Here is a 25,923-nt window from a genome sequence, read left to right on the forward strand (position 1 = left end):
TTTTGTGTTCTTCAGAAAAAATAAATCTGTGTCCACATTGCCAGTTATCATCTGTAAAATCACCATAATTCTGCTGTCTATGTAGACCTTAAGTTTTCAGGGACAGAAACATTTCACCTGTGTCTGCACTGTGCATTTAGTGTGACAGATTTCTGGCCATGGCAGAAATCACCAGTCACTCCTGACTGCTAATGCACCACTGAAATATGCTGAACATTTACAGGACAATAACCACCAGCTGAGTCTTAACCATAATTTTGCACTGCAGTAACGGGGCTGTTACATGTTATCTAGGAACCAGAGAACTTTATTAGCGCTGTCATAAAAGCTAAAGCAGAATCAACCCCTTTTCCTAGCACCACTGACACTGCCTATTACAAATAAGATATCCATCAAGCATACTTAGATCCTAACTGAAATGGCAATTGCCTTGGGTGTCTTTAAGGGTAATTTGATTTAAAAGAAAACCACATGAGAGAACAAATATGACCCTTTGCTGTGAAGAAAAGCACAAGTAAGCAGCACCACCAAGACCAGGAGGAAACAAATTATTCCAGAAATATCAAGTTTTCAAGAATCTGCAGTGCTGACTTCTTTACTCCACTTGGAATTACCTACCCGTTATATAACTTTCCACTTTCTCAGTGAGACACCTGTCCTTATGCTTATTTGGGGAAAGGAATGAAACAGCTTGAATGTCAGGGAAATATTTTCCAAGCAAGGATGAATAGGCAATGCTCTGCCCTAGGAACTGTTTCAGGCACCATCACTTGACGATGTTTAAGGAGAAATGAGAGGGAAAACACCTAAGGATTTAGCCCACAGAGATTTTCATGTCATGAAGACTGGGTCAAGCTGAACTAAGAGGTCCTTTGCAGCTGCATGACCTGTAATTCTTTTTGGCATCATTCCTCAGCTTTAAAATATTCCATCTTCCCCCATGCCAGTGGCCCTAACACAAGATGATGTCTGGTGCAACCCAGCCTTCAGGATAGTCCTGAATAAGACAGCAAACCAGGGAAGGGCAAAGGAAATATATTACAAATATGGCTTTAGGAAGAAACTTATTTTGTTGCTTTCCAACCATTCTAATAAGGGGAAACATACACCTGACATGGAAGACCAGCTGTTGGCCCCAATTCTTCACCACTGAAAGGAGGAATATTCAAATACGCCTATCCCTATCTAATTAAGCATATATTACACAGACTATTTTTATATTATAAATGTACAGTCTAGATTCTTCATTCCAACACTATTCTCTTCCAACACTAAAACCTGCTTATCTGAAGACTTCATGTAGCTGCAAAAATTTTTATTGGAAGAAATATGTTCTCATGTCATCTATTTTTGGCTTTCCATGCTGCGACAACAGAGGCTGGCCTGGTGTTTCTATATCTGAACATTTCTCAGGTAGCAGAAGAGCTGCCGCAGATTGCCTGGCACCTGCTTGAGGATGAGGTGAACAGAAAGCAAAGCAAAAGTATTTTTATTTCATCAAGAACGTTTTGGCCAAGCCATATTTGAAGAAGATAAAAATTGAGGAAAGTGTAAACCAATGGGGAATGTAATCTCTTAATATTTTGGGAGCATGAAATGGTGAAATCAGAGTTCAGAACTAGAGCAGGTTTAAGATGGAGTGAAACAAAAGTGGCAGGTGCTGGGGAGAAATATCTTTTTCAGGATTAGTGTTTTCATGACCTGGTAGTTATATTTTGGTAGTTCTAATCTTCCTTAAACAAAATAATTTCTGAGAAGGCAATATAAAAAGTATGGAACACAAGTGCCAATAGAAACCTATTGCAAGTATGAATCATCAGCAACAAGCCTATGGCTGCTGAGTTAGGAAAAAAACCCCAATGTACTTAGATGCATCGTCTTTTGCTAATATATTTTTTGAAGATCTGACTCTTTTTAATAGAGCAGCTATTAAGAGAAACTAATTATGATTTTATTTTTAAGGGCCTGGATTTTCTCTTACATGTATCATTCTAACTCAGGAGAAAAACCATTCAAGCAAATGAGATGAGGTTGGTGTGAACAAGTTTAAATGATCACACAAAGGCCTCAAGATATTTATGGATAGAATGAGTCATTCCTGTTCTGGTTGGATGATTGCATCAGTGGAGAATTAGTCTCTCATCATGCAGGGCTGGAGCCTCCTTTCTCTTACATCACCATACATCAGGAAAAACTGTGTCTCGGTTTTTGAGACAAAACTTCAGGAGGAAGCACTCTAGAATGAGTGTCTCCTCCGAAGGGAAAAGGGCCTCCCCTTTTCCTCCATCAATGAGACAAATGGGTCACAAGAAGTGACAGTGGAGAAAAGAAACTGTTTATAAACACACGAACAAAACAGGGCAGAACAGGATACAAAAAAACCTCAAAATACAACAAATTCCTGGAAAGGGAACAGACACGCGGGCTCAGACCAGCCAGGGCCACCTCGTGGGCCCGCCGAGGCCACCTGCAGGCTGCCCGGACCAGCGAGGAGGGAAGGGAGACAGTGAGGCAAGAGGAAGGAAAGGGAAAAAAGAACAAGAGAAAAACCCGAAGAACCTTTTCCCAGCTAGCTGGAACACAAAGGAAACCCAGAAAAGCAGCACACTGCTCTCGGTGCACTCCCTCCTGAGCCCTGCCCAGACCCTGGAGCCGTTGGGCTGAACCGTTCAACCGCCCCCTCGGGTCCGTGGCTCCGGCCCCGCCCCCGGGTCCATCCTGAAGAAACAGTGTCCTTGGGCATTGAGTAGACAGTTAAGGAATAATGAGGCTTCATAACATCATCCCAGGACATACTGTGTGAAGTTAGTCAGTGTTTCAGTAGCCTAAAACCAACAAGCTGGTAGAACTGAGCCCACAGCCCCAGTTCCACAAAGTAGTTGTGCACAGAGTCTAAAGAAGCTGCCCCATCTAAATCAGGAGATCATCTGGTCTTTCTTCCTTAGTCTGTTTACCTAAAGTGACTTACTAAAGTTTAGTAAGACCTGTTCCTCATTTAAAATGTAAAGTAAATGTGGTCAAACAACATTCTTTTTTCTAGCAACACATCCAAAAAAGTAGCTTTTCTTCCATCAGTCTTCTGCAACATGTCTACAAAGAAGGAGACATTAAATAGATAACACAAGCTGGACTACTCAAACTCCCTCCACACCAAATGCAGATCTGTGAGAAATCTTCAGCAATCCAAGTCTTGGAGTATTTTGCGGTGATTTCTGGGTCAAAGTAAAACAACTATGCCAGAATCGACAGGATTATTGCCATTTTAGGCACACACCAGGTTTGGTGGTGCTAGAGCAACATGAGATCCATCCATTTTAGCTCTAAGAACAAGCAATGCCAGGTATTCAAGAAGCCAGCTCACAAAGTGTTGTGGTGGGCTGCTGGGACTATCTAGAATAGAATATGGGAGAAAGAAGTGGCTGGAATATCTCCAGCAACTGTTGGAGTTCCCAAGAAGTTTTTTCCTCACAGTAATGACTTTAAGGCTAATTAGAGGCAGAAAACCAAAATGGCAAATTCCCCAGGCACCAGGTGTTTACCAGAAAAATCTGTTCCCCAGCCAGACACCATCCCTGCTCTCAATGGTTTCCATGAGCCTCTCCCCTACCAGACAGGAGGTGTTCTGCCTCCCCGGTATGTCTGTGCACTTCTCACTTTGGAGAATTGGGAAGACTTAAAATCACCTTCAAGGTGGAGAAAACCAAGCGTGGATGCTGCTTGGATCCATCTCAGCAACCCCAGGAACTGTCTGAGAACCAGAGTGAGGTTTTTCATGCTGTAGGCAACCAGAGCATCATGTCTTGCTGCTCTCCTGTCCCTGCCCAGCCAGTAGTCCACCACGAACATAACCTGGATAACGCTGGATTTAAACAATTTCCCATGCAGTTTTAATTCCTACTATTCCACCTTTTTCTCAAGATATTTAAGCACCAAGCATTGCAAGTATGATGGTTTCATATTCATGTTATATTTTTTAGTACCGTGTTTATCTGCATTGTGGTGTTTTTTCTCTTTTCCCACAAATAAGAGATGTCTGCATATAACAAATCCTATGGGCAGCTCTATTCAATGTCTAAAGCCTGAGGATTTTTGGGAGGGGGAAAAAAAAGAAGATTTATGTATTTATTCAGAAATTAAATGAGATTAATAATTTTGAAAGCAATTTACAAATAGCAATCAGCCACTGCAATGAAGGTCAAAAGAAAAAGGACACATTAGCAATTGAATCTCTTCCCTTCCTTTAAAGTTTTAATACTGCATACCTGTTAATAATGGGAAATATCCTTCTTCAAGAGTAGCATTTTCAAAAATTGGTAGAATCCTTTTGCTAATTCTAATCTTCTTTTAATAAAATAATTTGCTAAAAAGGATTATAAAAAAGCATGAAAATTAAATGCCAATAGAAATATTGCCTATACAATAAATAGTTAATGTATTTTCTAAATGAATGATTTAAAATAGCTATTAAAGTAAAGAGAATGAGCTTATGTTTCTAGTAATGACTTCTCTGCCTCAGAATGAAATCTGTAAATCCCTGATTGCAATTTCACATCCCAAAAGAACAAGCAGTCCTGGGACTGATGCTTATTGCCTTTATCATTAATACTAGCACACTACATATGTGATTTTTATATCACTGGTTTGAATATTTAGATTTATACTTGTGTATGCTTTATATTTTAAATCCCACACAACCATTCTGTCACAAAAATAAAGCTCTCCTTCAACAAGGCTTTTTTGTACGTACATGCATACATGTATACACAGACTTTCAGTATAACTACAATTTTATTCATAAGAGTGCATAATGATTCAGGCTGTGATTGTTAATAAAAATGCATTTCTAACCATCAAATTTGAGTCTATTATTCTAAGTTAATTGCATTTGCCCTAAAGAGACTTGCGACTGGCTGTCAGCCTATTTGTGTCAGTTCCATTTTATTCATCAGTCAATCTTGTCTCCTCTTTTTTCACATCCCATATATTGATCAAATAGATTTGTTAGCATGCCTCTGCAGCTTTAAAAAAGTTTTTGTTATTTGTCAGGTTTATTTGATTACTATATTAGTTGAGTGTTATCTTAATTGTTATTTCAATAGAAAATAAATGCCCTTTGATAGTCCCCCAAGATTCACTTTAAATATAATCCATATAACAAGTCAGTGGATGAAGCGAATGTGGTAAGAAAATAAACACATTAAACCTATTTTAAAAGGTGGTATTAATCTGCAGCTGTATTGTACTTGATCCAAAAGACAGGAATAGAAATAAGTACAGTGTAAAACAATTTTGATAAACATCAGTGCCGTATCATTGCATATTATGCTATGTATAAAATACCTTAACAAAAAGACATGTGATATAAAATAAACTGAGGTCATATCTGGAAGAATGGGGTTTGCGGTTATGTGTGAAATTGAACTGTATTAAATATGGCTTTCGACACTAAAAATTAGGCTAGAGAGGCAGTAAGCAAAGGCAGGTGGAAGTGCTGTTATATGGGGCAAATTTTGGGTAGGGAGAGAAAAAGAGGAAACCAGCTTTCAGGAAAGTATTTATTGCAGCAAAAATAAGCATGTATGCAGGTAGCTTCTTCCTCCACAAAGCTATGATACACTGTTTAGTGAAATAAATGGGAGATAGATTAATATTTTGTAACAGCGTCTTGTGCACATCAGTCACTCAGTTTTGGTAATGAAGTCACAATAGCAAAATTTTTACCTCAACCTTATCAAAGGGGAAGGTGATGCAACCAGTTTTCCTATGTGAATGTCCCAGAATCCTGTCTCTCATGTCTTCATTATCAGCAAGGCTACATAACCCTGGCTCCTTGCCTAACCTTAAATCTGGGATCTGCCCAGCTGGTACCTGAACTTACATAGTGTCAGAAATACCGTCCATATGTTTTAAGTCCATATGTTTTAAGATAGCTACTCAAGATATAGAAGCATTGATTTAATAAAAATTTTAGGAAGCAAAATCTACTGCTTTACTTGTATTGAAGTACGTTGACTGAACCCATTACTCCCTGAAACTGAGATGAAGAAACTTATGAAAAGCTAAGTTTCTCTCATTTCTTTTGGCCAGGATCATCTGACTTCAGAGAAATTTGGGTTCTCATCTGCATAATTATCTGTAGCCAGCTGCAGGGGGAGGGGATGAGAGTAGGGACAAAACCAGACTTCCAAAAAAGCAATTTTTTCCTGGCTTAATCTCTTCAGTCAAGGTGAGATGATTTGCCAGCAGGATGGGCTTGTCTTTCATTGATTTCTGCAGGAGTTTAGGCCAGACTGAACACCTATCATACCTATGAGGTAGAGCTGGAATGATGAACACCACCCTAAGGAGGACCTCTCTCATTAGAGCTGGAGCATTTTCAAGTGCCTATACCTGGCTGAGGATGCTTGAAAAGTCCAACTCCCAGACTGTTTTTCATCTGGAACCTCTTTATCAGTATTTCATACTAAACTACCATGCTAAATCTTCAGATGCCCTAAAAAAAAAAAAAAAAAGCTCAAATTTGCAGTTGTCCTAGAGCAGTTAGCAACACTCCTGTGATTCAGAAGCACACGGTGTGATGATAGTTTCAAGCTAAACTGTTATGACCAGCTAGTATGGAATATAAACAGGAACAGATGAGAAGAATACAGCCTCAACATTTGAGACAACAAAGAAAGAGTGAAATGATTGCTACATAAAAGACATTTCAAAGACCTCCCAGAAAACCAGGCATAAAAATCCCCAATAAAAAGGCTCAGCAAGAAAACTGTCACACCCCCTAATCCTCAGCAGACTCTAACAAGATGTTCGCATGAGCCAGAGATTGTCTCCTTCCCTAGAAGACAAAAGGCACAGAAATCAATACTGTCTAGCATAGGATTAGGAGGCAAGAGATAGATAAAAAGGATTCCTTAACCTTACAATTAGAAACCCAACTCTCCAGCCAAAAAGATAACCAGAAACAGACTGCAAACCTGTGTCACAATAATTGCTGCATCTTTTACTCTTTGAAAACTGATATTTTTCAGAAGATTTTTTTATAATTTATTGCCACCCCAAGAAAGGTTTTGATGGCCACTTAGCTACAGACAACTGCTGCTACCAAACCACAATTCAGCACATGTGGCAATAGAATTATTTTTCATTCTTTATGTTTTAACCACCTCCAACCAAGCAAAAATTATATTACCAGTACTTGCACCAACCTCCCAGTAAATTGTACCACTAAAAGCAAAATGATAAGTAATGCACTACTTCTAACAAATGATCAGCTTACTGTGCCCTGAACCAAACACTTACACAGATTCTTCATGCCAAACCTGGCATAAGCATGTGCTCTGATTAAAAAGGAAGCAACTTAGTTGTTATAACAAGCGTCTTAAGCTTTATTTGGTATTACTAATGCTTTTAAACAGAAGGCAGGGTACTGGCAAGAGCAAAAAACAGACTTGAAGGGGGAGGAAACCTGCAGGCTGGGAAGAAGCTGCAGTCTCTGAAGTCTGACCCTCCTGCTGTAGATAACGAGTGACCATAAGCTGTGAGAGCTGGAGAAGTTTGCTGAATAGAAATTTCAGATTCTTTCTGAAGCTCAGCAAGGCAACCACAAGACATTGACAATGACATTTACAAAGCCTGTATTAACTTACAGCAATGACTTGAGCACCAAATCACATATGCTTAGGTACTACATATTCCCACTTTATAGGGGGCTAAATAGCACGAGCACTCATTGAGGGACGGTAAGAATTTAAGCAGTTGGCACATCCAGTGTTACGAGTCTTTCCTGGTCTTCCTGGTGCCATCAGGAGAGGAAAAGTCAAATAATGTCTTTTTTCTCCAAGTGCAACACACTTGCAAACCATCACTCCATGCTCTTGTGATCCTACTGTCTACTGAGCCTTATATTTCCTGCCTTAAGCTAACTTTCCATGGTCTTGTTCAGTACAAGTTAGACACTACCTCAGAGCTGCCTCATGTTCTGTGGTAGATGAAATAATCCCTGTAAGTAAACTACTTGAAACCACTTAGAAAGATGTTGGCAGAGATGCAACTTAAACCATTGTCATTTGTCATGGAAAGACAAACAAATCACCCTTCCCAGAAGAATCGCAACTCAAAATAAACATATGGAAAAAGGCATGAATTTCTGTTCCTTTTTTAGCAAGCTCAAAGACAGCATAAAGCTTGTCTTACACATTCTTGGAGAATAAAAGGGAGAAATGTTTTCTACAGATTTCTAAGCAAATTTTCTGGACCTCAGTCCAGATGGGAATAAGTAATTCCCTCAGTCTACCCCCAAAGGCTGCAGTGTACCAGACAGAGCAGCCCAGGATGTGAATCAAACAGGGTGGGAGCAGAGGGCAGTGTGGTCTGCACGGTGGCATAAGCAAATTAATCCCTTCTCAGACAGACAGTTCCCCTGGGACTCCATGTCTGGCTTTTGGCAGAGCGTCAGAGACTCGTGAGCCTTTGCCTACAAGCACACTTGTCCCCAAGCCACAAGAAGCTGCACTGCTGTCCTGCTGATAGGCCAGCTATGCTGGATTTGAGTCTGGGAATAGGACCATGGCATCCTGCCTGTTATCTGAATGTTATTTCCAGATAACATTTTCCTCATTTTATAACAAAGCACGCTACTGGTTAGCACTATTAGAAGCACAACTTGAGATTTACAAGATAGGCTAGTGTTTTCCACAATTTGTGTTCAGATCAAGATTTACCAAAGAAACTGCAAAACATTATTTTAGTGACCCCTGTGTGGCACAAAATCCCACTTCCACTGGGATCACAAGGCCACCCCAGTATTCAGTCATTTAGATAAGGACTACATCTTCCCCTCCAAGCAGGGGAGAAAGGCACAGTGCTACAGAAGCCACCAAGTTTTCAGCTTTGCCACTGTTAGCAATTTTGAGATTGTCAAAGCCCATGGTGGTGAGAGGCAGTGCAAAAGCCTAATACACCTAAAAAGGTAGGAAGCATTGCTGTGCTGAAACAGGGAAATAAAGATGGGTGAGCTAAACTTGAACTTTCAACATATCCTAAGCCCTTGAAAGCTGGACTAGGGTTATGTTTAATAACTTAATCCACTATGTTCAAGAAGTCCAGCATCTTCATCTGTACCATTGGTAGGAGCGGGGATGTGATGAAGCATACAGTTCATTATCCATGGTTGCCTCAGTTGTGATCATTTTAATAAAGATTTTGCATAATTAAGATTTTCATTTTGGTGTAGGAATCAGATACAACACTTGATATGGTTTGCCCTGCAGCCAAACATTACCAGCACCTTTAACAGGCATTGGGATGGTCCCTCATGGATCGAGGCAGACTCATTTCACGGGTACATAAAGAAAACTCAGACACATGCTACCGAGAAAAACCAGCAAAAGACAAACTTTGCTCACTCAGAAGCTCAGGGTTCAATGCTGCATCAGTGAATCAGAATCCTCAAGCAGTCTCTGTCCCTTTGGGTAAGACAAGTTGTGTTGACGGTATGAAAATTGCTGTGTTCCCTGGGGAAAACACAGAATTATAGAATCATTTTGGTTGGAAAACACCTCCAAGATCATCTCAGTGAGAGGCCATAGGACACTAACTAGATCATTAAAGAGAAGGGGTATCTCCTAACTTCTATTAAGAGTTATTTTTAACATACTTGTGAAGTCAGTTAGGGGACATAGCTTGACTTTCCTCTTTCCTCTGATAACAATACGGTTTTGAGGTGTTCACAGAACACCCATGTGGGATAACAAAGGCACATCACCAGCTGAGAAGCTTTTCCTACTTAGTGAAACTTTCTTTTCACGTTCTTATTTTCTCAAACTAGGCAGCCCCTTATAAACTTAGGCTTCATCTTGTCATCTCCTTCTCCCCATAGCACATAGGGCATGGAACCACAGCATTTCAACCACTGACATGGCACCTTCCATGCAAAAAAATTAGCTCCATTAGTGTAATTCCATTGGGGGATGTAAGCAAGAGCTTTTCCTTAATGCTTTTCATCTGTTTCAGCCTACAGCCCATTTTTAAATCAAGATTATTTTTTGCGTTAATCACACTAAAGAAACACTTTAAGGTTTACTCAAAGCAACAGAACAAGCACAGAAATGCTGCACAGGGGGCTAAGCCTAGAAGCTTTAAAGCGTGAGAAGAAGCTCTTTCTTATGAAAATTGAGTAGGAACCCCAAAAGGGTCAGCTTAGGAGCCACACAAAGGCTGCTTGTTCCCATTTGCAGGATCTCAGTTGATTACTTTGGTATCAGACAGCCCTCAAACTGTCTCCTTTCAGGGGCTACTAATTCTGCACATTACCTGGAGAACTGCCATGATGTTGTTTGCCCTTTTTCCTCTATTTATCTGCTAAAGGAGAAGCAAGGCCTGTGGCCCTCTCCCCTCCCAGCTGAGGATGTTTTCCTAACTGAGGCTTCTCATACCAATTAACACCATCTGAAAGCCTTTAGAATGGGAAGATATGCCAATTTATCTGCTTTCTACCCAGCCACTCCAGAAGTGGGTAATGCTTATCTGCTCCAATTACTTCTGAAAATGGCATTTGGAGAGTCCCAGCTGGAGCCAACCCAAGAGACCTTTCAGAATTTGGCAGTGGCCCTCAGTACTCCTCACCATGACCATTAATTGGGGTGTTGCTGATTAAAGGATGAGTACACCAGGCTGGGCAGCACCCACAGGCTGGGCTCTTCCAGTAACAATAAGTTGGCTGTGTTAGAAACCACATCATCCAAAAATTTTAGAAAGCACCATGGCCCCATTAGGACCTTTCTTAATGGGGCACCCAAGACACAGTTGTTGCAACCAAAAAGCCTAAACCCAATGGCTTCAGTACATGATGGGGGCCTACAAGAGAGCTGGGAAGGGGCTTTTGACAAAGGCATGTAGTGATAGACTAGGGAGAATGGCTTATATCGGAAGCAGAGTAGGTTTAGACTAGATATTAGAAAGAAATTCTTTACAGAGAAGACAGCAAGGCACTGGCACTGGTTACCCAGAGAAGTTGTGAATACCCCATCCCTGGAAATGTTCAAGACCAGGCTGGATGGAGCTCTGAGCAGCCTGATCTAGTGGAAGGTGTCCCTGCCCATGGCAGGGTGCTTGGAACAGGAGGTTCTTTAACATCTCCTCCAACCCAAACCATTCTATGATTCTGCTTGTACTGGAAACACACATGATGCAAACTTTCTCTGCTGCTTAGAGGACACTGATGAGGCTTTGGTAGGCAAGGTCAAGATGTTCGCCTGCTCTGATAAAGCATGAAGAGGTAAATCATCCTGTGCAACTCAAGTGATTCAGATGGTACTTTTGGCATTTTTCCCCCCTCCTGCTTTTGTTCTGTCAGTCTGAAGAGAACAGCTCGTGTGATGTAATTTAGAATGGAGCTTTTTTAAAGCTTTCACTCAGGAAAAGCTTCAGGAGCTCTGGGGGTATAGCTTAGCTCGGAGAAACAGAAAGAAAGCAAGTTTGCATTGACAGCTTGATCCCAGAGAGAGGTGGCTGCCTGCTTGTCTAACAGGTCCTCTGGGTCTGGATGAGGCAGAGACAGAGGAGCAGTCATATTAAGTGAACGCGCGCTGCCAATGTTAAAGGAACAATTACCATTATTCTGCATAGTTCACTGTTTGCTACTGCTATTTCCTTCAATAAAACCTCTTTTCACTTGGCAATTGGAGCTTGTCATGTAACAATATTTCTTATGCACAATACACATACTAAAATGCCCCTGTGTTTTTAATACATTTATAGTTGTTAACAATAGCGGTATAGCGACAGAAAAAACTGTACTTGCTTTGAATACAGAGCAGATTGAAAAAAGAACAAACCAGTGGCCCTGATCTGAAGGATTAATGGGGGTTAGATTTTGCCTAAACTGTGTTAAAACAGTGATACCTCTTCCATTTCTTTGACACCCACTTCTTCCTCTCAGGGCCTGGGCTGTGACCTCCTTGCTTGGAAGGCGTTGTACACCTGAGCCTTGTGCAAAATTTCAGTCATGGTTTTGATGTCAGGGAGTGTTGAGGAGAGGGTTGGGCTCTCACCTGCCCCTGTGCCTGGGCAGCCCCGAGTGGGGTGGACAAGGGGTGCCACTCCGAGGTCCTTGGCAAGCCCAGCCTGCTGAAGGTTGCCCAACAACCCTTCGATCCTTGTGCATGGTGCACAGACAGGTGGGAGCAGTGTTACTGTCCAACAACACCTGAAACTCTGGTGTTCAACTGCCCACATCAGACTAACAAAACTCCTTGTGAATGCAGCTCCTGGTGAAGCAGGACAAACAGACAGCTCTGGGCATCTCCCCGGGGCTGTGGAGCTCTCCAGCTCTCCTCCAAAAGCTCACACAATGGAGACATTGTGTTACTACTGAGCTTGCCAGCATCACAAAGCCAGGTGGAAATGACCGCAGTGAAGGTGCCACGGTGAGAAGAAATTACGTGTTTGCACTTCTGAGCAGGCTGAACCTCATATTTCATGCACCCAAAGGAACAAGCAGCTGTTCGGAAACCTTTGTAGCACAATCATGAAGGAAACTTTCTTCTGCCATTAGATTCGTGTTTTCTAAGAACTCTATTTTCTTCAGAACAAGTTAATATACACAGGAAAAGACATCTTGAGTGTTCCTGACTCTCCTACACTATCCAGGAATAGTGATAGACTGCGAGTTTAAACACATTCTTCCACTGCACAGTGAGAGAAGTGTGTTTAATGCTGTGAGCAGAACACTTACCATGTTTGCCTTTGCCAGAGCCGGCAAGACTACACTGTTTTAAGAGTACTTATTACATACATAAGTAACAGTGGATGTCATCTGTCTGCCCCCAGAATAGATGTTCTGCATCTTCAGTGCAGGTTAAAAAAAGGATTTGTGAAAAGATGCACAGCATGATACATCTTCTGCTTCAGATATTCCTAATTGCTTTGTCTATGGCTTTTTCTGAGGAAAAGAGAGAAGACACCCAGAGAAGGCCACCATATTGGAGGCTGATTTGGAGCCTGATCTGAGCTCCCTGGAATTGTTTTCTCTGACATCTGGTGATACAGGATCAAGCCCTTGCGAAGATAAATAAATGGTTTTCCAGCATGGTCCAGCACAGGCTGTTCTGCAACACCTGGGGAGGTGCTCAGATGGCAATAAGATTAATAATGTTTATTACAGTGTGCAAGTCCAGCTCCCAGTTGTGTTCCAGCGTGGCATGCAGGCAAGAGAGAAACAAATGGAAGTGTTTGCTAGGAAAGTCTCATAGAAGATGTAAGACTCTCGCAGACTACCACTCACCATTGGGTTCAAATCAAAGAAAAGCTTTTATACCTTATTAGAAGACATGCAGGGCTGTAGTCATATATTATCATGAGTCAATTTACCACCAGTACAGCTCTGAGGACAATCAGCGAGAAATGCTGCATCTTCTGTGATTTGCAGTTCTATTTCACAGCGTTTAAAGTGTTTGAATGTATTTTAAGAATATATATGGGTTTGATGGTGTTAATATAGATGGGTTTGTTGGTGTTTCCCCCCACCAAATGAAAATGCTGACAGTCTTGGAGCTGCTCTGGCATTAATGCCATCCAGGGATATCTTTGTGACCATAACTGTGTGTAATGCCTGCTTTGGGAATAAACATAACTTCAGTGCCATTCAGAGAGTGGCACAGTTGTCAAGGACCTTGGGACATGAAAGGAAGACACTGTGCTGTCTTTTCATTGGAAAGTTCACAAATTCTGCCTAGAGATCCCTCTGATATTTTCACTTTTCAATATATAGTGCTTACCAAAAATAAAACTGAGAATTTTAAGTGCCTTCCAAATTTAATGACACAGAGTTTTACATGGAAAAAAAATTCTGTTGTAATAAACTCAGCATTTTCTGTTTTACATTACCTATAAATTTCCCCAGCTAAAGAGTGAACAATTACACAAGGATGTCCATGGGTGTGACCTACCTTTAGGTACTGTACCAGGGTATTAAATAAAGCCCCGTCCACTTCTGGCTACTCTGCTCTGGTTAGGATTTTGTTTCTGGAACTTGATCATATCGACAGACAACCTTAACCTTATTGTGGGGGGAGTCATTAACCATGAGAGGAAGGAAGAGTGAAATAATGCAGCAGGGAAATCGAGGCAACAACAACAACAACAACAATAGTAATGTTTGTTTTTTCTTTGCTTTGAAAACAACAAAGTCAATTCAGATGAGACAATGCATCAAAACCTCCAGTTTCACACTGTGCAGTGAGGAATAAAGAGAATTTGAGAGGTTTGAGTTAACCCTGCAAAACAACAAGCAGCTGCCCATGAGCACTGGGATGGACCTGCTCCAGCACCCGTGGGATGTGCAGGCAGCCCCATCAGAGGGTAGCCTCAGGGGAACTGTGTGGTGTTGTGCATCCCAGATCCCAGCCCAGGGAAGAGGACAGGGGCTGGCACAGCCATATGGTGACTGGGGTGGCCTACTGACATTAATAAAAACAAACATTGCTAAGCCCTCCACTTGGAGGGGGAAAGACAGGGCTGTGTGTTTTCAGTTCAAGTTCAGTTTGTGACTTACTTGTTCTGAGTTTTTTTAATTATCCCTTTTAGCAAATATCAGCAGAGTGCAGTCTTAAACAACAAGAAACAAAAGAACCTGGAAAGCAGACTTTAGCTTTCTTTACAACACTTCTTAGGGCTGTTTCATATAATAGGGCCACCACACACCAAAAGTTCTTCCCCATCCCTGGGGTGTTCAAGGCCAGGTTCCACAAGGCTTGGAGCAACCTGGTCCAGTGGAAAGTGTCCCTGCCCATGGTGGCTGGTTGGAACTAGCTGGGCTTTCAGTCCCTTCCAACCCAAACCACTCCATAATTCCATAAGACCAAAAAAATCCAGTCTGGGGCTTAAATACAACTTCAGGTATAGCCACTCCATCACAGTGACTCCCAGAGAGGACGATTCTCTTTCAAGACCTGCTGGAATAACAACAGGGTGCCAGGATGCTGTGATCATAAAATTCAAAAGAGGCAAAACATAAAAAAACGACCTAACAGCAAGAAGCATGTGAAATACCATGAGATCCTGCTGCTCCCTGGACTAACCCCAATTCCTGTAATAGATTTATCTCATGGAAGCCATTTCACAAAGGCACAACCGCCAGGACAGAAATACGGACCTAAAGAAAAATGTGATAGGGGAAGAAAACAGTGGGTGAAGGAAAATTTAGGAGATCCAATCTACAAACAAGTCCTGGGGGCTCAGATAAGGCTCTCCTGAAGGATGCACAGCTGTATCCCACATCCAGCCCCTTGGGTTTCAGGGATTGCCTTGCCTGTTGACCAGCTGAGGTTGTGTTTCTGCTGCAGTTAACACTTGATACCAAAGCTGTGAGGTTCCTGCGAAAATTCAGTGATTTATCTCGGCACTTATCAGCCTAGGGCTCCCAAGGACCTCTCGCCAAGAGAGCGATGGACAGGGAGGGCTCTGGGCAGGCCCTGCAAACCACCCAGTGAACAAAAACCCACTGTGGATTTTGCTGTTGTGGTCATTTAGGGCATGAATTATGTCCAGCCTTTAACATAGATGATGATGTCTGATGCAACAGGGACTTTGGACTTAGCACATAAAAACCTTTTCATAAAGTGTTTGGCCCCCCTTCTTGCAAAGTTGTTACAACTCCAAGGTGTAAGAGAGAAGCATAAAATTCACACTAATCCCTTCAATTCTTTTTTAAGCATCCTTAAATCCAGCTTTTTTTTTCCCCTGCTATACATCTTACTTTTTATAGTTAAAAGTAATTTTAAAGCAAAAAAGAACATAAACAATATACACTGACTCTTGACACTCCATTGCTTTTTTAAACTAGAATAATAAAAATTTGCAAATGAACAAAAGAGTGGGAGGAAGATATCTGATTTACAATGTTTTTGAGATAAAGAACACTATAAAAAAAGATCAATGTGAATAATAAAGCATTGTTAACTGAGTCATGACATTTCTATTCTCAGTGAAGATTTGAACAGTAGAGCTCTGCAAATGAGCACCTTGTGCCATTTTCAAAGTGGGAGGAAGACATATAATTATAATTTTTAAAGTGAAGAGAATTAAAAAAAAAAATCTCTGTGAAAAAGTTTATTGAAAAACATATCGACATATCAATATGACATAAATTACTTTAATTTTATTAAACTAGGATGGGGGAAAACCTCTTTTTGAAGACTGGCTGCAGAAAGCATTCCTTGAAAAGAATTTTCTTTATTAAAAACTCTTTGCTAAGATGAAACAGCACTGAATGTCAGCACTACCGTATATTTATTCTGTAACTCTTCCAACAGCCGAGATCTATAAAAGAAACATATTTTCAAAACAGTTTTAACCTCCATTGTCTTGATCATTCGTATTAGCATTTTTCATGTCACCTATTGAAATCCCTTAAAGGAACCTTTTATTCAGTCAAAATTAATGAAGCCGTTTTCTTAAAACAGCCTCCAAAAAGCAAAAAGGACGTAATGTTGTGCATTTTATTTGACATACGTTCTCTGCCATTTCACTTATTTGTGTGATGAGAGCAATACTTCATATTTATGCTATCAAATCTGCAGAGAAAAGTGATTTTGAGAGAGAAGAAAACCAACTCTGCTCTTGCTGTGTGTGCAATTTAAATCCACAGTGAAAATACAGCATTGATCAGATTACTCCAATTGAGTCATTTAGTGCTTTGGCATTCCTGAAGTTAGGGCCCAGCTGTGAAATCATAGTTGGGGCCAAACATTGCTGTTAGGTGAGTGCACATGGCTCCCATTTTCTTCAAAGGGAATGACACACATGGCCAATATTTAGCTTTCACCTCTTCCATTCTTCAGCTAGCAAAGCCAGAACCAATGGAGTATACGCAGGCAATTTAACAGAATTAAGAATACAATCAAGATTTTCCAGGACTTAGTAGTGATTTGGGATATATAATTCAATATACCTCAAAACGCAGATGCTCAGCATATTCTGAAAATCAGGCCATCTCAAATGTCTTGCTTTAAGCAGGTAAAATCATAAATTACTCTGAGTATTTTGGCCATTAGATCCTAACAAACTGGGTGTAGTACACCTCTTCAAAATTATAAGCTCCAATTTCTGGCTTGGCTGGGATGCCTGAGAGAATTACGACATCCCAACCCATTTTTATTCCTGTGCTGGCACACAATTCTCCCCTTCTATTACCATTATGGGACTTGAACACAGTGCAGGTGCCCTTCTGCAGCAGGTGACCCCTAGGGAAAATCCAAGTCCTGGCTCTGTAGGTCCCCTGGGATGGACTGGGCTGCTTAGGATGGCCCACAAGACCTTGCAGCATAAGTGCCATGGAGAGAAAAAAGGATGCATCCCAAAAATCTAGCTGCCCCATGCCGCCTGCAGATCTTCATTTCAACTCAAGGTCAAGTGGAAAACTTTTCTACCATCCTTGCTGACTCTCCTCTTCACTTTCTCCTGACTCCATCTGTTCCTCACCCATCTCCTTCGTTCCGCACTCGCCTCCCTCTTCTTCCTGTGTCCATCTGTTCCCTCCTTCCTCGACACAAGCCGGGGAAGGGAAGTAAATTCAGTCATTCACTGAACAGATTTCAAGATGAACCCCCTCCCTCTCCAGTTCTAACTTCATTCATCATGGCAAAAATTATAATGAATAGAAATGTTGAAGGTGAAAATTTATTAGGGATTGTGTTTCTTTCTTATATGAAAAGCAGTTAAAGCGGCATATAAACATTGGCTTCATTCATTTTTTCTTAATATATGGTATAATTAGTGAGAAATATTAGTGGAAGTGCTTGCTATGCAGTCCATCAACACATGCCTGTCAGAGCTTAGGATCTGGGCCAAAAGTTTTTGCCAGTCCTGTGATAGATTTATAATAAGCCTATAGAAGGCTTTACAGTTAGCTGGGTCACTAATTCATGAAGTTAAAATGTATGCAATGAGGTCAAAAATACACTATTGATAAAATACCCCCTCCCGGGATTGCACCATTAGCTTTGTTACTGCAACAGCAAAATAAAGTAAACCCAAAGCTCCTGTGAATTACCAGTCTATCATCGTAAATCAGCAGTGAAGCACTTGCACGAGTTCATGATGTCATCTGAAGCCCGGGATGTATTTATAGCCTTGTGTACTATTTCCTGTTTCCTTATGACAAAAATAAACAGTCTCTAAATCCCCTGCATCCTTATGCCTGAGCTCAGCAGAATGTAATGGGCATGAATCTCTGAAAGGCCCTGTGATATATTGGTCTAGAGCAGCTCCCTTCTGATGGGCCGTGGCGCCCACGCTCCCTCCATCCTCTCCCATGTGGGCAACAGCAGTTCCCATGGATTTTGCTCCATCTGCTGCACTCACTGCTGGGATAGTCCCACACCCCCTCCTGCTTTCCCCCCCTGACACTTAGGAGGAAAGAAGATTTAAGCCCAGGCCTTAGGCATGGAGTGAAGGGCCTGGCAGGCACAGCCAAGGTGGAGGAGCATTGCTCCATATGGGGGCCTGGGCTTGCCACCACGGGGACCTTGGGCATCTTGTCCACCAAGACTGCCAGGCCATGAAGGTTGGAGTTTGGGCTGGAATTTCCTCTCTCCTCCTTTGTTAATGACTTGGGAACCTCATCTAAGGTTTCTGGGGTCTGTGGGCATGGATGATGCCCCATATTACATCTCAGACCTCCCAGCTCTCAAATTTTCTGTACCTACCTGAATTTCTGTGTTTGCCAGTGGTCCTCTTCACCTCTTCTCAAGTGAAACTTTCTCTCTTAGCAACTTGTTTGATTTTTTGCTTCCTTTCCAGCTGTGAGACAGAGGGTAACACAAACAGCACACCATCCCATGTAACCTCCCTTTGCAAGGAAGCGCACTTGCTTCTGTTTGACCTCAGAGCAACAACTGCTGAAGTCAATGACTGTCACTAAGTGGCTGAGAGTGATAGCTGTGCCAAACCACATTTATTTGATATTTATCCCTCTTCAATTTTGGTTTTTTTTTCTCCACCAAGACCGTCGCACCAGCTCCCTGCCTCTGCTGGCCCTCCCTGGGGTGACATCAAGCAGTGAGGACCATCCAGGTAAGCTGCTGGCCCCGTGCATGCAGATACTGCCTCCCTGATAGAGAATTATATCCTTTAAACTAGCAAGAAAAAGTGTTTTGTTTTTCTTTTTACTTCTGCTTTTTTGAAGCACTGCCATCAAACCCTGAGGTTTGTGTTTCATTGTTCTGTGAGTCCTTTCAAACCAAGTGAGTTCAGAGCAAGCCTTTATATGTACAAGTTATCATCCATCAGGTCTGATGTGGCTCTGCCTGTGTCATCTCAAGACTGAAAGGACATGGCACACAGCTCTTTCAGTGATGAGCATGTGATACATTAAACAGACAGGTAGCAAGAGCAGTGCATGGGATAGCGAATGGCAGGGGGAGCAGCCAGGCGTTCTTTGGTGCTTTCGCTGCACTGATACACAAAGATGCCTCGGGGGAAATTAAAAAGTTACAGGTCCTAAACTGCTACAGTTTTCCACACAGTTTAGCATTAACCCTTGGGATTCCTTGTGACAGAGGTGTGAGGCAAAGGGCCATTGCCAGGATGGATTGGAACAAATGCCAGTGTCGAGTAGAGCCACAGGCTCCCTCGTCCTTTGCTTGTAAGATGTGGATGAGCCCTTTCAATTCTCCTTCTCTTTCAGTGGCATCTCCCCCTAAACAGTTGCTCCAAGAGCTGCTTTGGATTACCTGCACTTCTGCAGTCCCTGTCCAGCAGAACAGAGCACCTCTAAAATCCTCTGTCCTTTATCAAAAATAGGCTTAGAGCCCTTGTATGCCTCTATATTAAATCTAATTTCAGAAGCATGCAGGGAAACTGCAGACTCCTCTTCTCCAGGACTGCAAGATGCTGGTTTGTGCCTAAAGTCAATGAAGAGAAACAGAGGTCAGGGGACATACTGCAAATGCAAGTCTTGGTATCACTGCTCCTCCCTATTAACCAGAGGGATCTGGGGCTGGCATCAGTGGAAAGTAAGTGATTTACTTTCTGCTTTCATGAATTTAGACACTGTAGTCAGCCATCTGAATCACCCAACTCCAAAAAGAAAAAGAAAAAAGAAATTCCATGCGAGTATTGAGACTATCTTTAATACAAACATGGGTGAACGATCCCAGTCTTCTTCTGCAACAGCCAAGGCAAGTCCCAGCTTCCCCATGTGAGGAAGAAAAGTTGCTACTTCATACTATTTAAAAATGGCACATTGTGGGGGTGTACCTTTAGCAGCCTCTGCCTAACAGTCTAACACTGAATAATCTGAGATTTCTTCATCATGATACACTTATTTTTCCCTTCAAGTTCACTTCAGTGGTTGATTTCTATATGTTAAAAACACAGACATATGTGGACATCTGAAGTTGAATACAGGCTCTTAAAAGAGAGTTGGAAAGTTTGACCCTCTTCCCATCTCTAATTGTAATTTAGTTTTCTTTTTATATTGTCATTTAACAGTAATCATAAATAGTATCAGTGGTATGTAATATATTTTTAAAGCCTATTTGGCTACATCTATTTGTTCCAAACTCTCAAACTACTGCTGTTCCACCCAGCAACAAACTATAATAGAAAAAAAAAAACCTGCTAGCCACCTTTTTTTTTTTTTTCTGCTGGTCTAGCACAATCTTTATTTCTTCAGACACTTTGTGCAAACATTAAATTGATAAAGGACATAATGTAGATGGACCCACAGCTGAAATGAAGGTAATTGCATAAAAATGAAATGGAGACCTATAATTGTACACTGCTTTAGCCTCTCCCGCAGTGTTTTCTGGAAGCAAGGATCTCGCTTGTCATAGCAAGTTGCTTGTTACAGTGATTGCATGAAGACTTGATCTAGCTGTACAAGACAAGTATAACATTACTGAAAGGGAGCTTTTCAAACTAAGAGTCTGACACTAAAATGTACTGTATTTTCCAAGATGTAGTATGCTTTAACAAACAGAAGAGTCCCTGAGTGACAGCTTTTGTTACCCTTTTGTTTGATGGTGCTGTATTGAAAAATTCAGGTTATGTCTATGCCTTTCTATTTCTGGTTTTGATTTCTCTTCAACGGCACTTCAAGAATAAAAATTGACTCAAAGTATGAATAGTAGAAGTCGGTGGATACAGTAAATGTTAGTCTGGCATTTACTGATTACTTCTGTCAGACTTTTTGCAGTCTCGCTCTTGAATGCTTAAATGCATTCAGTGGGCCATTGTATTGTTGCAGAATTGGGGAACTCAACAGATATATTGTTAATTAACAATATGTCTAGTTTAGATTTTTGGGCAGATTTTGAAAGTGGAAAATAATAGTTATTGTTGCCTAAGCCTTTTGATCTGATCCATGTGTATCCAAAGGCCCAGCCTGGGGGTAGCTCTCAGTGCGGACACACAGGATCCATTTGTAATATTGGCACCTGAATAAAAGCTGAGGCTTGTGTTTTTTGGACTCAGAAATAAATTATTGTCCAATAAATCCAATGCATAAGCAGGACATCGCTTCCTCCTGAGCCCTGCTGCTTCAATTAGCACAACTTTTCCTGGAGGTGGTTTGTTATTGAATGGAAGTGCAGGCAAACTTGTGGAATGTCATTGATTCGTGAACACTGGAAAACAGTCATTACTGTACAAGTAAGGACATCCAAAATACATGAGTTTTCACATTCTGGATTGAAGAGGCTGGCCAAGAAGTCAGAGAGGGAAAAAAACCCCTTTATTTGCTTATTCTGGGGGGAAAACCATCAATAAATCATCACAGATGGGCAAACCCAGACATGCATAGCCCAGGATGCTGATTTCCTCCGACCAAAGGTACAACCTCAGGGGAGAATTGCTGTGCTTTGCACTGCTGGGTCACACCCAGCAGAGCCACTGCCTCTTCTGCCCTTCCCATCTCACCTGCGGCTTTCCTTTATCTTAATGCTCACAAAACCTGACAGTTATAGGTTTCTGAGACTCCTCTCTGTGCCACTTCTCTCTTACTGCCTCCATCCCATCGTTCACTCCCTGCCCAAGGCCAACCTGTAAACTCTCCAGGACAGGGAAACTCCACATTTCCATCACAGTAGACTTTGTTGTCATTAAGACTTCAAAATCAAGGCAATACCTCTGCCACACAACTTTAAAGCAGTGATTTAAAATGAAAATGATAGCCTAGTTTTTATGCTTACCTTATCCCAAGGTCTTACTCTACTAACCTCTACCCAGATTTTCTGCTTCTACATATTTCGCCAGGTAAAAATTATCTAAAATGGCATGAGACCCTACTACGAGCAGAAATTTAAATGAATTGCTCACTCATTCTGTAAGTAAATTGAGTCATAGAAATCACAGAAAGATTAGTTTGGAAGGGACTTCTAGAATCACATTGTTTGGCCTCTGTCAGAAACCTGCAGTAAGAGCAGGTTGCTGGGGTCCATGCCCAGGTGAGCTCTTCACACAACCACAGCCTTGCTGAGGTCTGCTCTGGTGCTTTACACCTCCCATGATGAGGAATTCATTCCCTAGGCAGCTCCAGCTGCCCTTGCTGCAGCTTCTGACTGTGCCCTCCTTTTTCCTCTGCACACTGCTGGGAGGAGTTGGGGTGTGGCTTCTCCGTCACCCTGGCTCTGGAGGGGAGCGCAGCATCCAGCACCCTTCTTTGCCTTCTCCTCCAGGCCAACCAAGCCCAGCTACCTCAGCCTCTGCTCACACAGAAGGTCTTCCAGACCCCTCACCACTTCAGTAGCCTTCAATGGGTTTGTGCCAGATGCCACTTAGCCCTCAAATCCTTGCTTCCCCCCTCTTCAGGCCTTATGGTTCCCCTGTTTTTTCACTTACCCTGCAATCCATCCATCCCATCCACACTTCCTCCTCTCGGCCACAAGGATACTGGGGGAACAACTACAGTCTCATCAAGGTTTCACTCTCTGTGAGCCTTTCCTTGGCTTTTCTTTAATATATGTCAGAAGTCAAAGGTACCTAAAACCCAAGAGATGTGCAGGGTCTCTCTTCAGGCTCCTTGCAGCTGAGTGTAAACAAACCACTTTAGAGCACTTACTTACTGATCTTCTCAGAAAGTAGCATTTGCAAAACTGAGGTGTTTGTAAAGATTGATTTTCTGTATATAGCTCAAGAGCAAGCATATCACAAGATTTAAGTAAGATAAAAAGTGAGGCTGTGCTTGATGTGAGGTGCAGGAGTTAATCAGCTGTAGATAAGAACTGATGAGGTTTTATCATCCCTGCCATGGAGAGAATGACTGTGTTTCTTGGCCTCTTGATCACTTCAGAGAGTGAGTGAAACTATATATCAACCCGTGTTTATCTGTGCCTGAGAAGTTCTTCAGGAATAAATTGAACTCAGAACTCTTCTTAACCTTTCCCGTAGTTGGGGCTTAAAATTAAGCTCTCCCTCTGGTTTTTGAGCTGCCTCTCTGGCACGCTGACAGCATGTGAAGTATCCCATCTCCTAGTTGACTTCCAGGCCAACAACGTAAGTGGGGATGAAGTTATGAAATAAGGAATCTGGATGCTAAACAGAGACCATCTGGCTTTCTTTGCTACAAGATTATGAGCCACAGTGAGCTGGCACATCTGCATCCAGATACCGCCCACGTGCACATTGTTGGCTGTTAATTTAGGGACACAAAGTTGCAGCTGAAAAATAACAAGATAATTGTTTTGCCTTCTTTTATGTCACAAATTGAAGTTAGGATATCAAACTCAAAATCGATGTCAACTGAGGCAATAGTTCTGTTTTCTTTCCAAACCTAATCCCACGAACTGGAAGTGAATTATTACTTAGCCTCTGAGTCCTCTGGGTTTGAGAGAAAACCTTAGAAGGCAAATTCACAAATACCTTTACTATGAATAAGCCTCTGTAAAGGACTGAAATCACTAGGTACGAAGGGTTAGGCCTTGGAAGTAAACAACTGTAGGTTTGAAAATTCTGCATATGTTATTCTTTCAGATCTCTGCCTTGGTATCACAGTCTTTTTTTCCCTAATCCCACCAGATAACCAGCTTACAAATGAAAAACACACAGATGAAAAGCCTATGAAAGGTATTGTTATGAGTTCTGTCGCAGAATTCAGCATCACAGACGCTTCATCAAAGGGTACCAAAAATGAGAAGAAATTGTCAGATGCAAGCAGACCATCCATTGCTTCCCTGGAGAAATGCAGAGAATTCACTTACATTGAAGATGATGCATCAGTACATCAGAGAGACAGTGATGGTATGTTTTATAAAACAGATCACATTTGAGCTGATTTCTAAATAATGCCCACTGCAAAAGAACTATGTATAACCAACTCGAAATTAAATGTTGAACAGGAGGTACAAGAACATCGCCAAAAGCAATGTTAAGTTGCCCTGCAGACATTTGTGTGATAGATGAGAATTTCTAGAAGATGATCTTAAATTGTCAGTGATATTAAAGTCATAGAAGAGGAGCTTAGAGCCTATTGTGCCACAGAGCATTTGTACTTTAGTAATGAGTGTTTGCACAGAGGCACCAGTGTCAGTGTCAGATAAATGCTATTCCTGCTTATTCCAGTGGATGTTGAAAAAAAGGCTCTGTGAAGCATTTTAGAAGTTTCTTTTGAGTGCCTTTCACAATAATGGATTGGTGTGTTATATCCGATGGAGCTGGCATCTATCGTGCATATCATTTAACAATTCCTAAATTGAGCATTTCTAAATACAGATCAACACAATAAAGTGCCATGTTCTACAGGAATCCTTAACATCTCTATTGTGTCACTGATCCTCATAAAAGGGATGTCTCTGATATATCTATTGGAATACACTTAATTTCAAGGAAGGATCTGAAGTATTTATTTTATTTAGGGGACTTGTCCTCTTGTCCAGATACTCCCTGTTTGTGAGTTTGAGGACTATCTCAACCATTACTGGCACACAGGTGTGTCCCATGTGATGCAAATAACAGATTTCATACTCCTTAAAAAAGCTGAACATGAAGGAAATTAACAACAAAAAAAAAAACCCAATCTGTGCTTAATTAATAATGTTAAGGGCTGGATAGAAGCCAAGAAAACCAAAGGAAGCCAGATTTGTGGTTGTCACTGCATACTCAGCTCACTCCACTCTGACAACTTACTGCTTATTCCACATAGACGAGGCCAAATCCTGTTTGCTGGTGCTTGGAGAACCTCTGAAGGCAGAGCAATAGATGAGGAAATTGGTGATTATTTTGTTCCCTGTGCTCAGACAAGAGCAAATCCAAAACTCATTGGTTTCTCCAAGGATGACCACCAAGTCTCCAGCAAGCTTTGGACCAGGGTTGTTCTGAGCCTCATCTGTGTGGGCAGATGCCAGCAAACAAGAGCAGGAAAGATTAGAGATGAGGCATGCTAGAAAAATTATTATAAATTCTTCTTTTGTGCTAATTAATCTACTAATGTAGAGAACAAGAGTTGAGGTCATTGTTCTCACTGAGATAAACATTGTAAAGCCGTTTGGCAAACAGCAGGGAAAACAGAGGGGAAAACAAGAGATTGCATCTTCTTTTATGCAGTTTGTGGCTAATTTATTTTCAAATATATAAATGAATGCATAGGAATGGATGTCTAATTGCTAATATCTATTATTTATATACATTACCCCACTTAAAACAGGACCAAAAAGCCTCACGCATGCAGATTTTTTGAAATGTGTTACATCCATTATCACAGTTCATGGTGTGTGCTCTGATGGGAATTTAAAAGCATCTTTACTGCACATCACAGAGTCGGTGCTGAAACATTACTTTATTATTAAAATCTTGTGCTTTTTGTGTGCTCTCTTTCCTGGATGAAGCCCTACGAATCGTATCTATTCTTTCCAGATTACATAAGCACCATTATGGTTAACACATTCAAGAAAAAAAACCTGTTATTAAAAAAATGGATCTTTGGAGAGG

The 25,923-nt window shown here is 41.4% G+C and overlaps 1 protein-coding gene across 1 annotated transcript in view; it reads left to right on the plus strand.

The window, feature by feature from the left end:
* MDFIC2 (MyoD family inhibitor domain containing 2) overlaps positions 1-25,923 on the plus strand; it is a 48,051-nt gene that overhangs the window by 16,281 nt on the left and 5,847 nt on the right. Inside the window, exons 3-4 of the mRNA XM_032121188.1 lie at positions 18,799-19,071; positions 24,016-24,237. Of these exons, the coding sequence (XP_031977079.1) occupies positions 18,906-19,071; positions 24,016-24,237 (388 nt within the window). The 5' untranslated portion in view covers positions 18,799-18,905. The remainder of the gene's footprint in view (positions 1-18,798; positions 19,072-24,015; positions 24,238-25,923) is intronic.

Source organism: Corvus moneduloides, chromosome 11 (genome assembly GCF_009650955.1).
Source record: "Corvus moneduloides isolate bCorMon1 chromosome 11, bCorMon1.pri, whole genome shotgun sequence".
Lineage (NCBI taxonomy): Eukaryota > Metazoa > Chordata > Aves > Passeriformes > Corvidae > Corvus > Corvus moneduloides.